Raw genomic sequence first — 25,292 nt, 5'->3', positions numbered from 1 at the left:
GGGTATTAAATTGGTATTCGACCTAAAGTATAGGTATCGAACGGAAATTTTTCCTAAAATTTTTAACCATCATGAAAAGCTCTCTTATAATTTCATTTTAGCAAAAACTTTCCTTAAAATTTTAAATAATTAAAAAAGTCCTCCCTTTTTTCATCAATGACCCGATGGAAAACTCCACCATTTATGAAATTACCTTTAGGCATCATTTAAAAATTTTATAAAGTGCGCTATATTTGTATCACACACCCATATCCAGGGAAAATCGTCGTTTGTTGTGTCACACACACCCAAATCCTTTGCGTCTTCTTCCTTTTCTTGAAGTAGTGTTAAAACATCTATCTCTAAATACGGTAATAAACCAAAGGATCGCAGCGTTATTAGCATTCCAAACATCAACCTAAAATTTAAACTCTTCCCATATCATATCTTTCTTTCCTACATTATAGATTTTCCCAAATTGACAACATATTAAAACTGGATTTAACTCTCTTATTGCCAGATCCAGATAGACATTATACTCTTTGGCGAAGATGAAATTGAAAGGAACGATCCCTTGAGGGAGCACGACCTGTACAATTATGATGTGGAGAAGCTGGCCTCGTAATTCAACAACAGTGGAAGCCGTAGCCATTACTGTTGGGCCCGTTAGAAACCACACGGCCATGGCGAACGCTGCAATCGTGTTCCCACATGCAGTTATCTTTGGCTGGAGCGTCATAAACAGTTCTGTCAGGATTATTGACGGAAGGGAAGTTTTTGTTTAATTATTTAAAAAATTAGGGAAGATTTTTGCTAAAATGAATAATTAAGAGAGGATTTTATGATTATGAGAAACTTCGGGAGAGATTTTTGTATTTTGCTGGTGGGCCCTATCAAAACGATTCCTTGTTGGATCTTATTCCATACAGAAAGGGGTCACCGATAAAAAGTTTACTTTTCCTTTCATTTTCTGTCCTTACCTACATTAAAGCGAAAAAAAGGCTGCAAACTTTTGTCCGTAATTACGCACCACTACTGCTGTTACAGTCCATAGGGCCATAGAGCTCCGGGCCAGGGTCCAAATGATCTCGCCTGTCGATTTAAATGGACCCACCCCTGAGGGAAATGTGAGGAGATGGAATCTCCTCCAAAGTCCAAACTGTTCCCACACTCTTCTGATCTGTGTGTCTCACATAAAATTGAGTTTTTTGAGACCCACCAGATCATGTTTGAACTTGTTGAAATAGTTTTTCGTTGGGACTTAGGGAGTTTCAGATCTAGACGAAACTTCAGGCGTAATTCACTATATTCGTACAGAAGCTCGGGTTGAATCAGTTCGGGCTCGGGTTGGACCCGCCTAAATTTCAACATTCGGTATTAGTGGTATTACCAGTAATTAAATGCAAAACTGTATCCAGAATATTAAAACCATTAACTCTTGATTTTCGACCACAGAAAGAGCACAGAGCCACCAATCCGCCACTACTCCCGAGTCCAGCGCCCTCTCTCTATATATATGAAGTCCTCCAAACACCATGCTCCGTAATCATCAATCCTTCTTCGTTCTTTGCTCTCACAGACAACAATCTTTCTTTATTGTTTTTATTTTCTTCTTGAAATCAATCAATCTCTCTCTCTCTTTCAGTCTTTCTCTCTTTTCCTGATAAAATGGAGGACGGGAGAGACACGGGATCGGATAAGCTGCTGCACCATCACAAGGAGAAGCATTTCATGGCGGGAGAAGTCGTCAGAGATGCTATCATCGGCATATCCGACGGCCTCACCGTCCCTTTTGCCCTCGCCGCCGGGCTCTCCGGTGCCAACGCTTCTTCTTCTGTCATCCTTACAGCCGGTCTCGCTGAAGTCGCCGCTGGCGCCATCTCCATGGGACTTGGCGGGTATTTTTGCAATTTCTTCGTTTTCTTTTGTTTAAGAAGAATTTTGTCTGAATGAGATCGATCTAGAGTTAGAGTGCCATTGTTTTCTCGAGGTTTTCCTCTCTTCTTGAAACTTCTAGAAACTAAATGCAGTTCTTTGCACCGGAAAACCTACATTCATTGCACTGCAACTCAACCCTTCTCTCTCTCTCTGTCTCCGACGTACGTGTGAAAGTCACATCTTTTAGCATTTAACATACGCCAGGGAGCATAGGTTAAGATGGTGCAGGATTAGAGGAGATTCAAGGTGGTACTGGTTCATGGTTCCCTCAATAGTTTGTATTCAATAGATTCCAATCTCATGTCTGAAAACAGGATACCTCTTGTAGGAGGCCCCTCTTACAAGACTTACACCAAACCAAACTGCTTATCACTGTTTTGTCGTTTTGTATTTTAAAGGAGCGCGTGGCCACCACAAGTCCATACTGCATTGTCCTACATCCTTAATTAACACATGACAACTGATCCAATGGTCATAGATTTGGACCTATGCAATTAATCACATGAATTTATGATATTTATTTATATTTGGTAAACAATTTATGATGTTTATTTAGTTACCTGCTGACCCGGTTGGTTTCTAATTTATTATCTGTTGACCCGGTTGTACTTTGTGCTCCTGGGTATAATACCAATTTGCACACCGAGGTCCAACTATTACAGCTTTAAGTTGGGGTTTGTTGGCAGGTATCTTGCTGCCCAAAGTGAAGCTGATCACTACATGAGGGAGCTCAAGAGAGAACAAGATGAAATAATCAATGTCCCTGATACAGGTAATCACGATAGTGGGACCACTGTGTTCTTGATGGGTGATTTATTTGAGGAAGGAGTTCGGCTTGGGTGAGGGCAAAATCGGTTTAAACAACGTTTACAGCTTTGCATTGAGAATATCTCCTTAATTATCTGCTTTATTATTTCACGGATAGATATTCTCAATGCAAAATTACAAAAGAGGCCGTTGAAACGGTGTGAATACGAGCATGTGCACGGGGTGCTGATGATAATGGGTACAATGTTGATATTACAGAGGCAGCTGAGGTTGCAGAGATATTAGCGGAATATGGGCTTGAGCCACATGAATATGGGCCGGTGGTGAACGCCCTCCGGAAGAAGCCTCAAGCATGGCTTGATTTCATGATGAAGTAAGTTATAATTCCTTCAATTCTCCTTTTTTTAAGTAGAAATTTTTATGGTACCGGAAAACTCTAGCCACCAATGAGATGGGCCCCATTCTCTCAGCAGCAGAAGCTACACCATGTTTCTAGGCATTCAAAAGGAAACCCTGATCACTATGATGCTAGCATAAAAGCTCTATTTAGCAGAGCCAAGGTAGAACTAGAATGAGTGTGATTTTATCATCACAAGTATAAGTAAAATGAGATTCCCTTCAATCACCATGGGTTTCATCTTTCATGTAGAGAGAGGATTTGGACTCACCATTAAATAGGTTTCACATAAAATATCACATGTTTGAAAAATCCTCTCTACATGAAATAGGGGCGTTTTCATGTTTTATAATATTTGGATTCACCATCCGAGCTTTTTTTTTTTTTTTTAATTGAATCATTTAATTTGACACCCACTATAGTTTCAAATATTTGTTATAAAACCCACCCTCTAGTTTGTATATTATGAAAACACCCCTATAGTATGCATCTGTTTTACTTAGTAAATGTTTAGCATCAATGCTGCAGTTGCAGATGTGTGGCTTGGAGTACCATTTTATGAGAAAACGGTGTCTTTTTTTATTTGGAACCGTTGCTGCCAGGTAAGACGTTTCTTGGAGCAACAGCAACTTTTTCTGTTTGGTACCAATGCTTCAGGAAACATTTTCTGCACTTCTACATCATTATCTACTGCCACATCCTTGTTGACAAGAATGAGCTGCAGTTCTAGGAAACGCCAAATTTGGCATTGCTCCAAACCATTCCTTCCCGATTTTCCAGGTGTGGCCTAGAGCACCATTTTCTATGAAAAAATAGTTCCAAACTGAAGGCTGTTTCCTGGAGCACTATTTTTTCCTATATGGCACTGATGTGACACTGTTTTCTAGAACAACAACAACGGTTCCAAACAGACGCCATCGGTCTTCCATGAGAAACTATCTATATTCCTATCTAAGAATGGTTATGTGACTTCTTAAATCTTAAAATGAGTGAAAATTTGAAAGGAAGGATTTTGTTCCAAAAATACCCCTAGAAGTAAAACTCTGGACTCGTGCTCTTTCACACCTTCCACTCCTAAGACCTCATTGTGATATTATAGGAGTGTCCAAGTAAATTACCCTTTTTAATTCTATTAACAGTTTATATATTAAATTTTTCTAAGCAAACATGTCTTATTGAAATAACTTGATTGTGCTGAATTTTGGCATAACTATTAGTGAGACCTATCTGATGGAGGATCAGTTTTTTAGCTTATACACATTATCTTAGGTTTGTCACCTCATTACTGATTTGGGGGTGTTCCACAACATGTATATTTTTTGTTTGTTTTGAAAGGAAAAAATAAACTGATTTATTTTAATGTTTTTTTTCTGAAATAATCAAAACAGTGGCTTTTAAAACAAAAATAAATTTTATAACGAATAAATTATATGATTTATGGAACATAATATTAAATAACTCAATAAAAAACATGTTTTTGAAATCAGAAATTCAATTACGTAATTTTCTTTTCAGTTTTAAAAATAAAAACATATATACAAATAAGAAATTTGTTTATATCTTTAATTTGATAAATAATCTGTTTTCAAATCAGATGATATTGATTTATTATTGGAATTCGCAACAATAAAAACAATTTATGCCGTAAAACACCCCCTTGATGAAGGCACTTTATTTAGGGGACATTAGCCAGATTTTCCATGGTGATAGTCAGCAGTTTTCATGGTACCGAAAAGGTACATAGCCCAAAAAAGTAACATACCTCAAACACTTTAACGCATCAAAATCTCTAATTAATGAATATAAACAATTTTACCTATGGTTGCTATGCAAACCCCAAAACTCTACACATGAGGAATATTTTATTAATACAAAATTAGTAATACGTGCATTAGCATCAATTCCAGATTCTAAGAATACAAGATCCGATCCCGATCACGATTTAATATAATTAATACAAAATCATTTAAATCTTTTATTAAATCATTAATGGCCCGTTTGGGAGGGCTAAAACATTTGTAGAACTTATCTGGGGAAGCGGCCCAAAGAATCTTCAGTGAGAAGCTTCTAAACTGTCTGGGTGGGGCCCACTTAATAATGCCAGAAACTGTTGAGTGAAAGCCCTCCCAAACGGGCACCAAGACAGAAGCCACTAAGTGCCCGTTTTGGGAGGGCTGAATCAAAGTCGTTTTTGACTTTCCAGGATGGGTCTCACACTAACAAGCCTATTAGCTATTCATTAAGAGGTTTTTATTGTTCAGTCCACCCTTACAAATCTTAGCCCCTAATCATCAATCAATGAAATCAATTAATCATTTGAAGGATTGTCCGCCTCAAATTCATTGAATAGCTTATCTAGAGTGACCGGCTTAATTAGCTGAATCTTCAGCTCGGCCCTCCCAGGAAGGCCTGAGTAGTAGTAGTACATATACATAACACCAACCAATCTGATGAAATCAATGTATTTGAACAGTCGTTGACTTGGATGGTCAAACCGTTCGGCCTAAGAATCATCCAGGCAATTGGTTCCGTTTTACCTCAAACCTGATCCTTGGCCAAAAACCATTAAATTGGTCAATGATTCAATGACTCAAGCTGTTGAATCATTAACCTGTTCAACAGTTTTTAACTGCTTTTTATTAACTATTTTTTTATTAAAACGAATCGCCCATTTTAACTGGACGATCAAACCATTAACCTAAAAACCAATGGCTAAAACGATTCCAATTCTAAATCGATTTTTAAAACTTTGAATAAAGCTAAAACAATAACCATGAACGCAGGTTTGAGCTTGGATTGGAGAAGCCAGAGCCAAGGAGAGCACTGGAGAGTGCACTGACTATCGCCATCGCCTACATAGCGGGCGGCCTAATCCCGCTCATCCCATATATGTTCATTCCAACTGCTAGAAACGCAGTCCTCACATCTGTGGGTGTTACCTTAATTGCATTGCTACTCTTTGGCTACGGAAAGGGCCACTTCACAGGCAACGGGCCCATTAGGAGTGCCTTCCAGACGGCCTTGATCGGAGCCATTGCTTCCGCCGCTGCTTTTGGCATGGCTAAAGCTGTACAAGCGTAATCAGGTGCCTAATAAAGTGGCACTCTTGTATCTTACTTTGACCTCTTTAGTTTATTTCTTTTCGTTGATTGGCTTTGATGTATGTTCATCTAGATTCATAGTATATTCTGTGAATTAAAACCATTTTCACTAGGCTTTATATAAAGTTCATCAGATCCAATTCCCAGCAATTATTTAGCTCTGCTTTTCAAAACTCGGTCTATTATTCTTTTCTCTCTCTCTCTTTTTTTTTTTCTTTTTTTCCTTTTTGCATAGATCAAATTGGGACATATAAGCCTGTTATGGAACCAGGGTAAAGCTGCAAATGGATGAGATTTAGACATGGAAAGTTTTAAGCAATTTCAGTTTGGAAGGAGTACAAATGCAAATATGTACTGCATAAATACATACAAAATAATATAAAATATAAGGTTTTGCATTCTACATATTTGCATTTGTACTCGTTCCAAATTCAGCCTTAATCTTCTTTTTCTTTGATTGTTTGGATGTTAATCTAATCACATACAACCTAAGGGTAACTTATTATTGGAGCTATTTTTTACCAGGGCATTAAATGAAGCTCATCAGATCCAATATCCAGACACGATCTAGATCTTTGTTCCATTACAAAAAATAGGTCCACAAATCCACTTTATTTATGAAATTAGCATGGTTTTCAAAATCGGATTGGACCGGAAAAATTGGTAACCGTTCAGCCCCTAGGTCTAGTTATACTATAAACCGGTAAATCTTTAAAACTGTTGAGCAGAGCGGTCAAACCTCTAAATCGTTCAACCCGGGCAGCAGTTCGCGGGTTATCATTTTTATTTTCATTGATTTAAATAAAATAAAAAGAAACAAAAAACAAAATGATTCCATATCCCCAATCCCATCTCTTACGTTTAGGGTTAGAACGACCTCATTTTCGTTCTAACCCTTCCCTCCTCTCATTCGTCACACCCAGCCAACCACCTGTGGCGGCCATGACCTACGGTGACACACAGCGACCGACGGTGATTCACGGCAACCGGCGACAGCGGTGAGTTTCGTCTACGACGGACAACGTTGAGCCGTTGATTTTGCAACAGATCCAGTAGTAACAATTGTGGGTTGCGGCAGTAACAAGTCCGACGACTAACTTGCAGCGATGGCCGATGATTTTGCAGCAGCGATTTTGCAACCTTACATGTACTGGTGGTTATGGTATATTTTCTGCCCACTATTCTCCCATGCTTGTTCTATCTGCAACTTTTGGGAACCACCAATTTCGAGTCTCAATTGGGAACCCCAAAAGTTTTGTTTTTGTTTTTTTTTTGAATTTTATACCTTCAGGTTTGAAGGACTGAAGGTTGGGTGGTTCTCAAAATTGAACATATATTTTTTATTTTTTAATTTATTTATAACGTCACGGGCCAAACCATTTGATCTCGTACGGTTGAATCGCTTAACTGGAAACCGATTCTGTTTCCGGTTCATTTTTAAAAACCTTTAGAATTAGATCAAGGGGAAAATCTATGATAGTAGAAAGATATATAATAGAAAAGCTTTGACCAATCAAAAACTTCGAATTTTATTAAACACCGTACTATTTTTATGATACGGGTTGATTGGTTATAAGTTTTTCTCATATTATAGTAGAACAATTTAAGACCATATCTAAACTCCAAAACCACTAAAAAAATCAGGACATCATCATCTGGCCAGGTCAATGGTTCAATGGCTCAACCACCCTTCCGACAGGTTGAAAAGAATTCCCAAGGGGTTGAATATTTAAGTACACTTGGTTGAAAGCAACTAAATATTAACCTACTCCGTTAGATTTATAAAAGAAAAATGGAAGAAATATTAAACATTAACCACCAAGCTCCAAGCAAGTATTAAAAGTATCTCTCGATGATAATACCAAAAATGATGAAGCATCATCGAAGTATGCTTCCAATACACAATGGGGATGTGCTCTGAGACATTGTGGGAAACTATAACTCGCTCTAAGCACTTGATCAGCTAGCTAGATGGATACATTTCATGGCACAAATCATCTAAACACTAGGTTTAAAACATCGACACATATTGCATTGGTATTGGAAGGTCACCAAAATCCAGAATATTAATATCCATCCTAACAAGCCCACTTTTAACTAACAAACTGCAGAAAATTTAAGGAAAAAAAAAAAAAACACAAAATGAGTAACAACTAATCGATACACACAAAACACAACTACTTGGTATCATGTTTGTTGATATTTTGAACCTTGTTTGCTTAGTCAAAAGATCCAATGGCTCTCCACTATGCCTATCATTTAATCACTTGCTCTCCAATATCAACGGTCTTTACTTAAAAGTGCACTTTTTTTGGTACTTACTTAAAAGTGCACTTAAACTTTGGTGGTGCGAGTCTTCTTCTCTCTCGTCTCTTGTTTGTGCGAGTCTCATGGTTTTCTTTAACTTTTGAAATCCCTCTGGGTTATCAGATCTGTGTATGTTGTTGGTATTTGTGATAATGGAGACGTTGGAAGATAGGGATAGAGTTGGTGAGGATGATGTTGTGTAGTAATTCTCTTCCCTTTTGCAGAGTGAACCAGAACATCCCACCCAAGTGAAGAAGGAAGATTTAAGTCCCTGTGGGAATAGGATTTTGGAATCGGAATCGGAATGGGCTATTTCGATTCCAATTGTTTGGTTGGGTGACCCATTTCTGTTGGAATGGCATTCCCCATTTTATATTATTTTGTATATATGTCCCTAGGCTCAAATTTCTAGGGACCATCCTGCTTTGCTGTTGACTGATGGACTAGAACGGTTGGGTCAGGCCAGGCTTGGGCTTCCTGAGAGTTCAATCCAAGCCCAATCGAGTTTAAGTTGGACCCGAGTATTTTTAGCCCAGGACCAGCCAAGAGACCAAAACCCAAGCCCCACCCATGCTGAGCCTACAAAAATTGCAGCCCTAGTTACTCTATTTGCCACATCACCGACAGAGAAGCAACTAAGCCATTAGGATCGCTACCCAACCCGCCCTCTCTCTCTCTCTCTCACTCTCGTTACTCTATTTGCCACTCCTTCGTTTTTCTCGTTGGCGATCACACTCACTGGTGTGTTGTAGTTCTCACAGGTCAGACCTGTTGGAAGAAGACTCTACCACTTTCAAATGAAAGGATAAATAGAAACATAATGGAAAGGCTCTCCTCAAAGTAAGAGTAGACAATCTCCATGTAAAGAAAGACAAGAGAAGGATAATGATCATCATCACCTCGCTGTTTTCGGGTAGCTCGATCGGTCTATGTTAACTTGGTACTGATAGTTGTAACTACCCTGTTTGTTTTCTTAGCTTACTGCAACAAACCAAAATCGATTTAACCAAAAAGAAATATTGTAGAGGTTCCATCCTCTTTTACTTAGCAAGACCTCCAAGAAGCTATAAGTGATTTTAGCGAAGAGCTGGGTAGGGATTCTTTTGGAACTGTTTATAAAGGGGTCGATGTTGCAGTAAAGGACTAATTCAAGAGCGCGAGCAAGAGTTCAGAACAGAAGTAGGTGTTATTGGATAGACCCACCACAAGAATCTAGTTTGATTGATTGGGTATTGCAATGAGGACAACATCGACTTCTTGTGTATGAGTTCATGAGCAATGGTGCTTTAGCAAGCTTCCTTTTCAGAACTCCAAAGCCCAATTGGAACCAACGCACCCATATTGTGTTTGGAGCTGTAAGAGGGCTCCTGTATTTGCATGAAGAGTGCAGAACCCAAATCATCCATTGTGAAAATATACTTCTTGATGATTGTTTTACACCAAGATTTCCGACTTTGGATTGGCAAAGCTTCTGATGAATAACCAGAGCGAACTCATACAGTTATTAGGGAAACCAAAAGGTATGTTGCACCCAAGTGGTCCAGGAGACTAACAGATTAGGTAGAAGTGTTGGCTGTAGGCATAGCAGATTCTACCGAGGCAGAAGTGTTGGATGCACTTACAGGGATCAGAACAATTAACAGATTAGGTAGTCAGAACCTCTCCATTGAAGCGATTCAGCAAACATTATAAAATGGTTAGGAAAACAAGAGACCAGACCGTGGAGACTTGGACACTTTCTAACGAAGGCAAGGGATTTACTGACTGCTTATAATGCAAACTTGATTTGGATTCCAAGGGAATTTAATGCTCTTATAGATGGACTAGAAAAATTAGGTGCTCTGTTAGAAGATTTATACTTTGAAGTTTCCTCCTGTATAATTCCTACATATTTGATCCCTGTTTTTGTTTTTCTTTTCTTTATATGTGTACACCTTCTTATGTATCCTTCTCTTTTCTTAATGAATTCAGTTACCTTTCTCTCAAAAAAAAAAAAGGAGTATGGCAATCACTACGAAGGTTGATATATATAGCTTTGAGGTCTTGTTGCTAGAGATCATCTATTGTAGGAAGAACATTCCAACAGAAATTGACGAAAATGACAACGGAGAAATTCTAACAGATTTGGCTTACAACTGCTGCTGTCAAAGCAGGTTAGATATCTACTGGAGTGATTCCTAAGGGTTGCATTTTGGTGCATTCAAGAAGAGCCATGACTAAGGCTGACGATGAGGAAGGTCACGCAGATGCGAGGTGTTATTGGAGTTCCAGTGCTTACATGCCCTCTCCCTTTCACTCAGTTTTTGAAAGCTAAAGTGGTCCTCTGTTTCTGTGACCAAATAGCCAAATTTTATAAATCTAAACTTGTTTCTTTACCACTGTGTTATTATGACAATTGAATATTCAACATGGCTCTTGATTATTGATTGTCCCAGAATAATGGGTTTTTTGCTTCTTTTCCCTTGCTTTAGTTTATCCCACTTATCTCAAAGAACTGCAAAGACAATTACTGATATGGTCCGATTAGTGTAGGGGCGGTGGAGGTTCCGGCTATGTGGGGGTGGTTCGGTGTATGGTCCGATTAGCGTAGGGGCGGTGGAGGTTCCGGCTATGTGGAGGTGGTTCGGTGTTGTGTAAGGACGGCGGGGAGACAGAAGAGAAGAGCGGGGAGGTTATTGAGGGCAAATATGATACTTTACAAAGTGATTAGATGATGTTTAGGGGTAATTTCGTAACTATACACGTTTTCTGTCATAAAGAGGTTTTTGTCAAATTTTTTAAAAATAGTGAGGAGGTTTTTGTTAAAATAAAACTATAGGAGAGGTTTTTATGATTATCAGAAAGTTAAGGGGAGGATTTTATATTTTACCCTTACAATTTGTTTGTATGATTTTAACCATCTCTTAATAAAGAAACGTTTTGTCAGTTAATATTAACAGATTTAACAATATTATTCATTTACAAGGAATCCGACTTCACAAAGGAAAGTAGAGAAACAGGGAAACTCAAACTTAGCATTGGTGTACAGTTTATTCTCACCTATATATATTACATCACTTATTTGTCTTCAAAGAGTATTTCCTTCTTGACTGAGAGAGACGTTTACATGGAGAGATCAGCCTTTTTCAAGCTAAGATCAGTCTTCGCCGTGTCCGTTACTTAGGCAGTGAGAGTGACTGATCGAGCTTGAAAAATGTTAAGCGTTCCATGCACGGTGAAGGCTACAATTCATTGACAGGGCAACATGGCAGACATGTCCAGTGATTTCGAGTTGCAGAGTATGTTCTTGCAGAAGCTCTTGGGTCACCTTATAGCTCTTTCCCCTTGACAAGTAACTCTTTCATTCAATGGATATTCATCAGTTTCTTGTTTTTTTTTTTTCTTTTTGATAATTAGTTTCTTGTTTATATCTTTCCCCTTTGTAACGAGCAATTTCTGTATCTTTCCCCTTTCGCTTCAGAAGAAATTCTGTATCTTGCGTATGCATGTATATATGATGAACATATTTTATCTTATATATTTTGATGAATCTTGTTCCTCAGCCTGATTGATTTTAAATATATTTTAAAGTTTATACCATAGATAATCTGGGGCAGACAAATAATAACGTGGAAGATAGGATGTCTTTCGTTTGAAGGAAAAGGTAGGTTTGTATAGTTTTCTACTTTCCCTACCTTTTTCCTTCAAACCAAAGAGCCTTGATGCTAGCCAAAAACAAGGAAAATTAAGATACATAGAAAAAGCATGAAACAATGAAAAAATGAGTTTTAGGGTCGTTTGGTTTGCAGTCAAAATCAGAATAAGAATCAAAATCCCTTAAAATCGGAACCAGAATGGTGCATTCCCATAATCTGATTGGTGCGGAAAGGAATCAGAATTAGAATTGGAATAAGCTGGAATAGGATTTCATTCCAGAGGAAGAGGGAGGGAATGGGAATAGGACTCTGATTCCATCCAACCAAACAATTGGAATTGGAATAGCCCAATCTGATGAAAATTCCAGATCCCTATTCCCACCAACCAAACGGGCCCTTAAGAGAAAAAAAGTTAGTCCTCTTGCAACCTCGGATGTACAAAATCGACCGTTTTTCTTTTGGAAGTATGCTATACAAAGTATAAGATGGTTTCTGTAGAGGTCTCTTCACTGCAAGATCCATTAATTCTTCTACAGTATTTCATGCCTGCTGTTGGTTTCAGATGCTAGAAGACTTATTTGTTCTGTCAGGAGGTCCATATTTTGACTAGTCTCCAACTGACAATCATGCACCACTGCATCCATATCCATTCCCGTGTTCATAGGCTCTGGGGCATCTAGCTCAGTTTCTACAAGATTCTCTGTGAATGGACTATCAACAAGAAGTTGTTCCAGTAAATCATCACTAAGTAACCCCGAGATGATAATTTGAGCATCATTTTCTAGAGAGTGCAAGCCTTCTCCAGTTGGTGATTCCATGGAATCATTCCTAACAAAATCATTAACATCCACCTTTGGAGACACATCTGTGTTTAAATCTGTCATTACTAGAGGCTTTGAAGTGTTGTTCTTTGGTGGTTGGTACATTACTATTTGCCCTTTAGAAACTTCAGCCTCACCACCCTCAAAACCTTGTTCCAGGGCAGGAAGTCGTCTCTTCTTGCTTGCTCCAGCCATTCTCCAATTATTTTCATTTTGCTGGAGTAACTGCTCCAAAAACCCAGGGCTCTGCATGGCCATTGCCAAGAATGACAACATTTGTTGCTGGGCTTTTTCCATCCTCTGAAGGCTTTTTCGCAAACCTAGCAGCTTATTTTCAGCTGCTTGCTGCTGTTGCCTCAGCTTAACTAGTTCCTGCATGAGTACATTTTTGTCCCTCTTGAGACTCTCAACTTCCTCCTGGAGGCCAAACTTTCCAACTTCAACACACGCTCCAACAGGCATCTTCTGCTGGGCCTCTTTCTGTTGACCAGGACCCTGAATATGCTTCTTTCTACTGATATTCTTTAATAAATGCCGCTGACCTTTGATAAAACCCTCATTTGCAAATTCCCAGCGGTCTGGATCAGCTTTTCTAAAACCCTGATAGAAAGTAAAACAAAGCTATGGATAGGTTTAACTATCATCCACATAATTTAATATTATAACTTGCAGAAGATAAAATGAAATCTGAAAGGAAAAAAATGATGTTGATGGACCTGACCCCATATAATTGGGAATTAGGACAAGGCTTGGATGATATGATGATGATGAAAATAAAAAAAATGAGTGTTGAGTGACCCTATTGGGAGATGTTGGGGACGTCTCCATTTACCCACCTTGTAATGAAAATCCATCTAGTAGTTAGTTTCACTTCTTGAACATAGCCCAGGAAATTAATGTCTTTATGCAAACAAATCTTTCAGCTCTTTCTTTTGATGAATGACATCATTATTTTCTGGGTTCAACTATGATACTGGAAAGACATGATACCAGAAATACCTCTAACCAATCAACCAGTATCATAAAAGTGGTAACCAATCAGGTGGTATCATGTCTTTCCTGTAGCATAGTTTTTTGCCTATTTTCTTCTACAAAAAAGGACAGTTATTAGGAAAGAAAAAAAAAATGCTTCTACAAAGATTACAATGAACTACAACTACAAGTTAGAAGATGCAAGAAGTTTTGATAGATCTAGGAGATAAGCAAATTTAGGTCCAGGCAATTCAAAAGCAAAAAAAAAAAAAAATGAAAGAGCAATTGCCAAAAGTTTTTGCCAGATTGAAAGGGGGATTTTTTAGTATTAGACCTAATAAGGAGGTGAAGTCTAGGAAAATTAATTTAAAAAGTAGACATGAACATAGTCAAGCCTGTGAAGAAGTTGAGCAAGTGAACAAAGTGGTGTTTGGTCTTGTTGGTTTTTGAAGATTGTTTAGTTGGTCGCTCCAGGGTTTCAATTGGAGGAGTTAGGGGTCAGTAGGTGCCTGTTGTGAGGCACAGGTGTTAGTTTTAAGATTCTGGGTGTGAGGTGTTTGTTTCCTATCTTTTTGTTGTTTGGCTTTAGTTTTCATTGGGGGTTTGTTACTCTTTTCCTTCGGGTGATTTCTAATCACTGTCCTTGTTCCTTTGTCTCTTTAACAAATTTGATTTTATTATTAAAAATAAAAGGTTTCCTATCTTTTTTTTTTTATCAATCAAAAGGTTTCCTATCTTCTATACCTAATAATTCTCCAGACGTGATTATGGCCCTAATAAAATGTCAAGTTTAGTGATTCTGGTTGTTGCAAAAAGTCTTTCTTTTTCCCCTCTCTATCTATCTCTTATTTCTTTTTCTTTTTTTTGATAATTTCTATCTCTTATTTCTTTTTCTAAATGATCTGTCTCTTTGTTGTTTACCTTAACAGCAAGATCTCTCTCTTTTGATTATTCTTTGGTGAACAACAAGCATTCTGCTTGCTTCTTCATCATTACTCACTTACAGCCCCTCATTCACCCTAATAAAGCCCATCATCATTAGATAAATTAGTGGGACCCCTACCCTGTCCTACATCAATTTGGTATCAGAGCCAAATCCTGAGATATTAGATTCATATCTGGAGGCATCAGAGCTATATCTAGATTCTAGGTGAACTGGAACCAAATCAAGGGGTATGAGTATCGCAGCGAATATTGAAAATGAGTTGGGAAGATATCCAGGTTAGCAGATCATGTTAGCAAACCTTATTAGCAGATTCATGGCAGATTGGGTCTTGGTTCTCTCAGAATTTAGGCAAATTGATAAGGAGGACCTGGGGAACAAGTTAGGGGAGGTTCTGGGTATTCAAATCTGTAATGTGGAAAACTCATTCTGATTTTCAGATTGTATTGTATTTGGATGATGACTTGTCACCCATCAGATTGTACTACTCTTTTTGTTTTAATGAAATTTTACTTTACTTGTAAAAAAAACGATATCCTAGGTTCCTACCTTATGTAAAAGAACTTCACAATGCTTGCTGTGAAATACAAGCTAACTTGTGACTTGTGAGATCTATGAATAGAGATAAAGAGGAATAAGGACAACCAGATTTGGAGCCATCTATTATCAAAGCTATGATATCTCATTCTAAGCCTATGAAGGAAATGCCTAAAGATGTGTTTCAAGTACTTAATACATGACTTCAACCAAAATATAATGATGGGCTGCCAGCTGGTTTCTTTAAAGAGGCCATTGTAGATCAAGAGGAGCTTCATTATATTGATATGGTCCGGTTACCACCTTTTGGTCTCTTGTAAGGTTACTAAAACTGTTTGGGAGTGGGTACTTTCTCGCTTTGGGTGTACTTGGAACCCTCCTGAGAGTGTCCAAGGTTTGTTCTCCCCTTCTTTTTTCAGATGGCCTAAGAAGCGAGGGAAGATGATGTGGAGGAGTATTAGGGCAGCCGTGTGTTGGTCACTATGGGAGGAAAGAAACTCTCGAATATTTTCAGAAAATGAAAGATCCCTGGAAGAACTATTAGACCTAATACTTTTAAGGGCTGCCCACTGGCCAAAAACTATGGAACTGTTCTCAGACTTTCCTATTGCTGACCTGTTAAGAAACTGGAAAGAGATAGCAACCTCTACTCTGTGTAAGGAATCCAGATTTATAAAAGTGTTCATTCTTGTGGTCCCCTCCTCCCTCCGGATTTAAAAAAGTGAATTTTGATGGCAGTAGCATAAGGAATCCAGGGCCCTCTGGGATTGGGGGAGTTTTCAGGAATGAGTAAGGGATTGTTATTGCTCTGTTCTCAGGCCCTATTGGAGAATGAGACTCTATTAGGGCTGAGATCCTTGCAGCTTTGGAAGGGGTTCAAAGAGCAAGGGAACTAAATATCAGTCGGCTGATTTTGGAAGGTGATTCAAAGGTGGTGATTAGCTGGCTGAAGAAAGAGGACAGTGGCTTGTGGAGTTACGATAATGAAAAGAAAAAATTCTTATGGCTATGTAGAGGCTTTGAGATACAATACAGCTGGGTGAAAAGGACTGCTAATTCTTTTGCAGATGGGTTGACCAAGCAAGGGGTGAATAGGGAGACTATTTTTTGGGCCATTTTTTAATCTTCTTTCATTGTAATTTTCTGATGGGGGAGATAAGACTCTTTATCTCCCCCTTTTTTTTGTACCTAAAGCTTCATAATTCTTAATAAAGCTTCTGTTATTGATCAAATATATATATATATATATATATATATATATATATATATATATTGATATGGTGATTCACTGATTCCCAAAGAAAACGAGATAATCTTTTGTGTTGATGTTTTCATTACCCTTGTGGTTCCTAGTACCAAACCTATAGCTCACGAATTGAAGCAATTGTTAATTCTTTTCCACTTCAAAACTCAAGGATGAGTTTTTCCGAACTGGGGGAGAATGATGCAGATATGGAAGCAACAAAAGAATCAATGGAGAATTAAGTCAGTTTTCCAATTCCTACACCAATTTCAGAATTTTTGGGTTATGGGATATTGACAATATTTCAGTTTTATATTCATTTTCACTGCTTTCTTGAAATTACATTTATGATAACTTTTAGAGTTATCATTTATAATAATTCTCGTAATTACTACTTTTGGTAAACTCGTGGTTTGCTATTTTTAGTAATTTCTGGTATCATTTAAGTTAGTCTTAGAGGGATCAGTAATGAGTTACTAGAGTTGTTTTAATAATTGGAGTCCTCTATGGAGCTTCCTTATGGGTCACTTGTAGATTTGTCTTAGATGGCACTTTCATAAAACTGAAAACTGAAATCTGAAATCAAAGCAAAAAAGATCTTAACCATCTGAAACATGTCTGAAAACATTATACGTATGGGCTACCTCTTACCAAATTAGAGGGTGTTCTGTAGTGTTGATGAGAAATTGAGTGTGTATTCTCATTCACACCACACCTGTGGCACGGACACATCCATACCATGCCACAATAGGATAGTTGTTCTGCAATGTGGATAAAAATGGGTGGACTGAAGCAAAGATCGAAATATTGCAACATATCGGGGCCCCTCCAATACGCCCCTACACAGTGTTTCAGGGTCCCACCTATTTCAGGGGGTAGGTGGGCCTTAAACCGACCCCCTTGAACCAGTTTGAGAGAAAAAAAAAAAAAATTGAAGGTGAGCTTTGATAATAGGCCGAATGGCCGATACACCCCATCTGGCATATTGGCCTGTATCGATAAACCACACCTCATAGGCGTTCTGCAAGGTGTGGTGTAGTTTCAATCCACACTCTATGCTTTGATTCCATCCATCTCACCTATGTGTGAGATGACCTATGTTGTTAATCAAGAATAAAAAATATTCTATTTTTTTAAGTAATATACATTATAAAAAAATAATATAATTTAACCATGAAAATACAAATTAATGCATTTATATATAATATGAATAGTTAAGAGAATTAATGAAAACCATTTGTTAAAAAAGCAACAATAAATTACAAAGAGTAATAAAATATGATAAAAATTATAAAAAATAATTCAAATATATATTAAAATTAGTAAATTGCCAAGGGTAGTATTTTTTATAAAATCAAATAATTTTATAAAAAAATGATAATTTTAATACAAATTAATAGAATTTATTAAAAGGAAAGGCCCATGGTTTTAGAATCATCGATTTTGGAATTATCGAGTTATGGTAAAAATGCATTGTACGAAGTAGGGGCATGGTTTAAAGTATCGATACAATACGCCTCGTACCGGGCGTATCATATCGTATCTTTTGAAAATGATACAATCCGAAACGCCTATTTCCGGGTGTTTTAGAACCCCAACTTTTTTTAATTAAAAAAAACATGTTTTTAGCTTCCCAAAACCAAACTTTGAAAAAAAAAAACTAAAAAAATATAGTTTCGAGCGTTTCTAAGTACCGATACGATACTGCCGAAATGCGTATCTTATCGATACTTTGAACCTTGAGTAGGGAATCATTAATTTTGCAATTGGCCACCGTGGTGTGGAAAGGTCCACGAGATTTAACTGTGGACGATATTTTAAGATATGGTGTGGACCGTTCCACAATAGTGTGGTTCAGTCCACACCACGATGCAACCAACGATGATAGGCATGACACGTTTCAAAATGGAATATATCGTGTCCACGCCACTGTTCCGAACACCAGCTTAGACCTAATCACTTTTCAGAGGTATGGTTCAAAAGTTAACACAAACAAGACCCAACCTCTAAAAAACAAGTTTTTCAGATTTTAGACCACAATCAGATATCACCTTAGTTTTGGGTTAGTTTTATGGTCATCAGAAAAAAACTCACTAAAGATCCCAGATAGCTGGGACCAATATTTGATAATGGCCTTCCCAGATTGGTGAGCAAGGATATTCAACATGCTATCAGCTGAGACTGCTGAGTAGCCTGTCCTGCTTTTTGTGTAATCAAGAATGTTTTGCATTGCGTTCTCAGGTCCCAGACTGAACATTGTCTTGATACCCCTGATTTGGCTAGGCCATCAGCAAACTCATTGGCACTCCTTGGAATCCATCTGAACGAGCAGTTCAGATTTCTCCCCAATAACTGAGCCCCCCTAACTAAAAACCCGAATTCCCAAGGCACTACTTCTGTACACAACCAAGAGATGAAAACCTGGCAGTTCCCCTCAACGATTAAAATTCTCCAATTGTTCACTGCTATTAGTTAAGAATATCACAAATCATCCAAATCATAATCAAATAAACTAGCTACAAAAATGAAATAACCAGCATCCCAACATAAAATATTGCATAGAGAGAGAGAGACTCACATAGGTGTTGAGCTGCCTTATGAAGCTTGAGAAATTGCTGTGTTTGAAGTACTTAGGAAGCAAGTCTCGGGAAAATGCAGTGACATCCCATATAATAAAAGTATCATTGTTCGAACTCCACGAAACTATGGGATCAGTTGCAGGATCCTCCACCATATCGTAGCATTTGGTGAGGAAAGGCGGAAGAGCAGATGCTTTACCGGATGACGATTCCTCCATGAATAGAACAAAGAAGCACCTCAGCAATTCGAGTTACCAAAAATCGCCATACTTTGCTAGTATTTCCACCGCCCTTCTCTTCTGAGTCGATGAGCATTCCATGACCAAGCCCAAATCTAAGAAAGTAGAGATGAATCAACCAAATATTAATAAAAAAGGAGAGAGACGTTGCAGAGAGATAATAGGAGAAGCAACGAAGGGTTCGGCTTGAACCATTAATTCGATAGCAGAAAACCCTAAGCGAACGACAGATAGAGACTGAAATGAGATCAGAGAGGGAATGGAGGGAGGACTACGGACAAGGGAGCATGACAGCATGTCAACGAGTCGGGTTCGGCACAGGTTGCCTCAATCATTATCCTTCCCTCCCATGATTCCACCCGACCCGATTCAATACCATGCGACTCCCGGCACCGCCCCGATCCTTTAGGTTCGGTCCAATCCGACCCGATCCCCACCCGTAGTGTTAAACCAAAACAAAACATAAAAAATCAATGGGAGAATGACCTGTTCAGCCCGAGTTCGGCTTCAGTCAAGGCAAAGCCCATTCAACAGCCTTTACTGCATTGCATTGGCAGTATATCTGTATTTATGTATTTTATTTCACAGGGAGAACGGTGTAGGCACAGGCTTGTTTTGATGGAAGCTGATCTAGTTCAGTCTACCCCATAATTTTTAGTCTTTTCCTACAGTTGGGTAGGTGTTGTTGGATTTTAATCTCATAAGAGATTAAATCTAATAGGTTTGATTGGTCAATTACATAAGAGAAATTGCACCTGTACACTTGTTTGAAAAAATCAGTTTTTTTCTTACAAAACCCAGTTTTGAACTTGTCCCACATTGGAAAATTATGAGTTTTGTTTTCAATATTTCAATAGGAGCTGATTTATACTCCTTAGAATTAGTAGAGGAGAGTATGGGGATTCGATATCGCGCAACGCGCGCGCACGCATGTGCGCGCGTTGCTGTGGCGCAATGAGGCACTTTAGAGGTGCACTTTGCTCGCACCTGCGTGGCTTGTGATGGGCGACTCTGGTTTTGGTACGTTTATGACCGTTGATCACCATTGATGAGATCAACGGTCATGATTTGATTGGGTGTGATCAAGAGACACAATTCAAAGTTAACAGTCACCAGTTAACAACTTTTTAAACAGTCACAATGGTTGAAATTGTGACTGTTCAAGGTGCCTTCTCTAAACTAGCACCTACCTTTTCCTCATACCTCTTCACAAATTATTTAAGGAGCATGAATCAAACTCCAAAACACACAATTTTGAAATTCACTATCTCTCTCTCTCTCAATCTGACCTGCTACAGTCTCACAAAAGGTTTCTTTGGAGACTCTTCAACTTTGTTGGTTGCAAATTCTCGCCCAAGGCTCTGTTGTATCCTGGGAACGAATTTGCCTGTAACCCAACAGCAAACTCAGTAAAACTGAGTGGGGGCAAATAACGTTCTAAAGGCAGTGTCTTCAGACGCGCCTCAGAGCTTCTCCTCCTAAGTTACAGTGACCCCATCTTCCCCAACAATTTTAGAACGTTATTCTGCAATGGAGGAGGAAACAAGCATGACTTCAATCAAAATGATGAACCAAGATCTTTTTCGACTAGACCAGTTCGATGGAGCAAATTTCAGCCGATGGCAAGACAAGATGATCTTCTCTCTAACCACACTAAAGCTATACTATCTGTTGGACCCGAATCTGCAATCACTTCCTGAACCCACTGACAAAGACTCTGAGAAACTAAAGAATGAAAGAGCAAAATGGGAAGATGACTCACTTTTGTGCCGATGACACATTCCGAATGCCTTATCAGACCGGCTCTACAACTTCTACAAGGAACTTGCATCTCCAAAAGAAATCTGGAAGGCCTTAGAATTCAAATACAAGGTGCAAGAAGCAGGTACGAATAAGTATCTTATTGCAGAATACTTTGATTTCACCATGAACGACCATAAATCTATACTGGAGCAAGTTCATGAACTATAGGTGATAGCCAATAAAATTTGATCCCTTAACATCATCATTCTTGAATCTTTCCAAGTGGGAACAATCATTGCCAAACTTCCACCCTCTTGGAAGGATTACAGGAAGAAGCTTCTGCACAAAGCTGAAGAACTTACCTTGGAGCAAATTCAGCAACACATTCGTATTGAAGAAGAGTCTCGAATTAGAGACAGTAGGGATAAGACCCTGACCGGTATGCTGAACTCTAAGGTAAATTTTGTGGAAAACGGATCGAAGAAGACTAACCCTGCATTACAAGTAAAGAAAAATGATGGGAACTTCAAAAAGAGCAACAATAAGAAAGGATCCAGCTATGTTTGTGGAAAGAAGGGGCATTATGCTCGAGTCTGCCGATATCGGAAAGGCGGAACCAAGTCTGCAAACATGGTAGAAGACAATCTCGTGGCCATGATTACTGAAGTCAACATGGCAGAATTGTCTTCTGGATGGTGGTTTGATTCAGGCGCCACAATCCATGTTTGTAAGGACAAGTCCTTATTTAAGACATATGAAGAAGTGACTGATGACTAGGAGGTACAGATGGGAAACCAAACATGTGCCAAAGTTGCTGGAAGATGCAACGTAGAGTTGAACTTCACATCCAGAAAGACACTGACTCTCCTGAATGTTCTCTATGTTCCTGACATTAGAAAGAACTTGGTCTCGGTAAATCTTGTTTGTAAGAGGAGATTCAAAGTTGTCTTTGAATCCGACAAAGTAATCATATCCAAGAATGGGATGTTTGTTGGAAATGGATATGGTTGTAATGGTATGTTCAAATTAAGTATTAATGAAGGAAAAGTTTTTGTTTATATTGTTGATTCTTTCTCTTTATGGCATGATAGATTAGCACACTTGAATTTTAAATCCATAAAGAACATAAGCAAATTATGTATAATTGCTTACAGTAATGAATCAACTAGAAAATGTGAAATATGTGTAAAATCTAAAATGGCTAAGAAATATTTCCCTAGTGTTGAGAGAAATTCTCAACTTATAGAACTAATTCATTCTGACATCAGTGAACTCAATGGTGTATTAACTAGATGAGGCAAGAGATACTTCATAACATTTATAGATGACTTTTCTAGGTACACCTATGTCTACCTTATGAGAACTAAGGATGAAGCCTTTAACATGTTTAAACTATATAAGACTGAAGTTGAAAATCAACTAGAAAAAAAAATTAAAATCCTTAGAAGTGATAGGGGTGCTGAATACTTTAAAAATGAGTTTAATTCTTTATGTGAAGAATTTGGAATAATACATCAGTGTTCTGCTCCTTATACCCCTCAACAGAATGATCTGGTTGAAAGGAAAAATATAACACTTACAGAAATGATAAATCGCATGTTGTTAAAAGCTAATGCACCCTTAAACCTATGGGGGGAAGCACTCCTAACAGCCTGCCATTTATATAACAAAATTGTTTCTAGATTTAATAACAAATGCTCATATGAATTATGGACAGGAAGAAAACCTAATTTAACATATCTAAAAGTGTGGGGGTGCTTAGCATATTATAGAGTTCCAGATCCTAAAAGAACCAAATTAGGACACAGAGTTAAGAAAAGTATGTTTGTTGGATATGCAGAATATAGCAAGGCCTTTAGGCTTCTAGACTTAGAATCCAACATAATAATTGAAACTAGAGATGTTGAATTCTTTGAAAATAAACTGTGTTTTGAACCTGCAGAAAATGAATCCACAGAAAATGACAGAGAAACTCATATCTCAATACCTGTTGATAATAATGAGATTGAAAGAAGAAATGACACAACTATAACACCTACAATAGAACTTAGAAGAGGTCAAAGACAAAGAATAGAGAAAAACTTAGGTTCAGATTTTATCTCTACTCAGTCAATTGTATTTTTGGTTGAGACTAATAGAGAGAATATTTTAAATAAAATACCCATTGTCCTAAACATTGAAAATGATCCAAAAACCTATAGTGATGCCATGACCTCTAGAGATGTTGCCTTTTGGAAGGAAGCTATAAATGATGAAATAGATTCAATAATGTCAAATAACACATGGGTACAAGTAGATCTGCCTCTAGGATCAAAACCAATAAAATGTAAATGGGTATTTAGAAGAAAATACAACATTGATAGAGCTGTGCAAACTTTTAAAACTACATTGGTAGCCAAAGGATTTAGTCAAAAGGAAGGGATTGATTACTTTGACACCTATGCACCGGTGGCTAGAATAACTTCTATTAGAACACTTATAGCATTAGCATCCATTTATCACTTTTCTGTTCACCAAATGGATGTTAAAACTGCTTTCTTAAATGGTGATTTAAATGAAGAGGTTTACATGGAACAACTAGAAGGATTTGTTCTTCCTGGAAACGAGAAGAAAGTCTGTAAACTGGTTAAATCACTATATGGATTAAAACAAGCACCTAAACAGTGGCATGAGAAATTTGATTCTTGTATTCTAGCTTTTGGTTTTAAACATAATAGTGCTGATAGATGCATCTACTCAAAATTCACTAAAAATTATGGAGTAATTGTGTGTCTTTATGTGGATGATATGCTTATTGTGGGTACAAATATGGTTGGCATAAATGAAACACAAAATTATTTATCCTCTGTTTTCAAGATGAAAGATTTAGGAGAAGTAGATATCATCTTGGGAATAAAAGTTAAAAAACATAGTAGGGCTATGTACTAAGCCAATCACATTATATTGAGAAAGTACTTGAGAAATTTAAGCATTTAGGGTTTAAAGAATATAGCACGCCATATGATTCTAGTATAAAACTAGTAGAAAATACTGGTAGAGCAATTGCACAACTTGAGTATGCTAGTGCAGTAGGAAGCTTGATGTATGCTATGCTTTGTACCAGACCTGATATTGCATTTACAGTAAGTAACTCAGTCGGTTTACAAGTAATCTTGGTGCAGAGCACTGGAAGGCAATTAGGAGAGTTCTTGGGTATCTCAAGAGAACCTCGGAACTTGGCTTGTTTTATTGTGATTATCCAGCTATACTAGAATGGTACACTGATGCAAGTTGGATTACCAGTAATAGAGATAACAAGTCCACATCTGGATGGATTTTTGTCCTTGGTGGGGGTGCGATCTCTTGGGCATCCAAGAGACAAACTTGTATATCTCACTCGACCATGGAATCCGAATTCATAGCCTTAGCGACTGCTGGAAAAGAGGCTGAATGGATTAGGAATTTATTATTGGATATAAAACTTTGGCCTAGTCCTATGCCTCCAATTTCCATTTACTGTGATAGTGAGGCAACTTTGTCAAGGGCCTACAGTGGTACATATAATGGTAAGTCCAGACATATAAGTCAGAGACATGAATTTGTTAGGCAGCTGATTCAAGATGGAGTCATCACTATAACGTATGTGAGGTTAAGTAAAAACTTGGTTGATCCTCTTACCAAGGGTTTAGCCAGAGAATTGGTAAGAATGACAACCAAAGAGATGAGATTAAAACCCTTTACTTAGTCACCTGTAATGGTAACCCAACTTGAACTGAAAAGCCATCAGTATTGGGTTTAATGGGTAACAACAAGTTACAGCAATGTGACTGTTAGCATTGACATTGAGAAATTTCCCATCACAACATAAACAATGTTGTCCGTTATGATGAGAGGTTGAGATAAACTCTTAATGAAGTTCTGAAATGTGTCAAATAACGGAGCACATAGTGGAACTTCACCTATGTGAACATAGAAGTGGTGCCGCTTCTCATGAGGGTTTGGGTTTCCTCTCGGGATTGTTCATGAAACCAGGAAAGAAGCACATGGCCATAACAGTGCTGAGCAAAATTTGAAACTCTTGTAGAGACTGAACATTTTTATGTGTATAGGT

General features: G+C 38.0%; 2 protein-coding genes and 1 long non-coding RNA gene across 4 annotated transcripts; 2 read left to right on the top strand and 1 right to left on the bottom strand.

Annotated features, from left to right (window-relative positions):
- Positions 1-1,430: 1,430 nt before the first annotated feature.
- LOC148863993 (vacuolar iron transporter 1-like) lies at positions 1,431-6,333 on the top strand. The gene is made up of 4 exons (XM_088979445.1): positions 1,431-1,877; positions 2,604-2,689; positions 2,944-3,058; positions 5,866-6,333. The coding sequence occupies exons 1-4, from the start codon at positions 1,648-1,650 to the stop codon at positions 6,161-6,163; spliced, it is 729 nt and encodes a 242-aa protein (XP_088835571.1). The 5' UTR covers positions 1,431-1,647; the 3' UTR covers positions 6,164-6,333.
- A 575-nt stretch (positions 6,334-6,908) lies between these two features.
- On the top strand, positions 6,909-10,927 carry LOC148863992 (uncharacterized). The gene is made up of 2 exons (XR_016110254.1): positions 6,909-7,345; positions 10,462-10,927. It is a non-coding gene; the product is annotated as an uncharacterized LOC148863992 (long non-coding RNA).
- Positions 10,928-12,287: 1,360 nt separating this feature from the next.
- On the bottom strand, positions 12,288-19,767 carry LOC148863991 (heat stress transcription factor A-1-like). 2 transcript variants are annotated; one of them, XM_088979444.1, is made up of 3 exons: positions 19,652-19,767; positions 19,220-19,554; positions 12,288-13,546 (listed from the first exon to the last, which is right to left on the bottom strand). In XM_088979444.1, the coding sequence occupies exons 2-3, from the start codon at positions 19,436-19,438 to the stop codon at positions 12,656-12,658; spliced, it is 1,110 nt and encodes a 369-aa protein (XP_088835570.1). In that variant the 5' UTR covers positions 19,439-19,554; positions 19,652-19,767; the 3' UTR covers positions 12,288-12,655. The 2 variants fall into 2 exon arrangements, with proteins under 2 accessions (XP_088835570.1, XP_088835569.1); XM_088979443.1 differs by having other exon boundaries at positions 12,288-13,567; positions 19,652-19,753.
- Positions 19,768-25,292: the final 5,525 nt, after the last annotated feature.

This window comes from Nelumbo lutea, chromosome 3 (assembly GCF_056320005.1).
Source record: "Nelumbo lutea isolate HS-2025 chromosome 3, American lotus-T2T, whole genome shotgun sequence".
NCBI classification, from domain to species: domain Eukaryota; kingdom Viridiplantae; phylum Streptophyta; class Magnoliopsida; order Proteales; family Nelumbonaceae; genus Nelumbo; species Nelumbo lutea.
The sequence above is the reverse complement of the archived record's forward strand: the minus strand, read 5'-3'. Positions and strand labels throughout refer to the sequence as shown.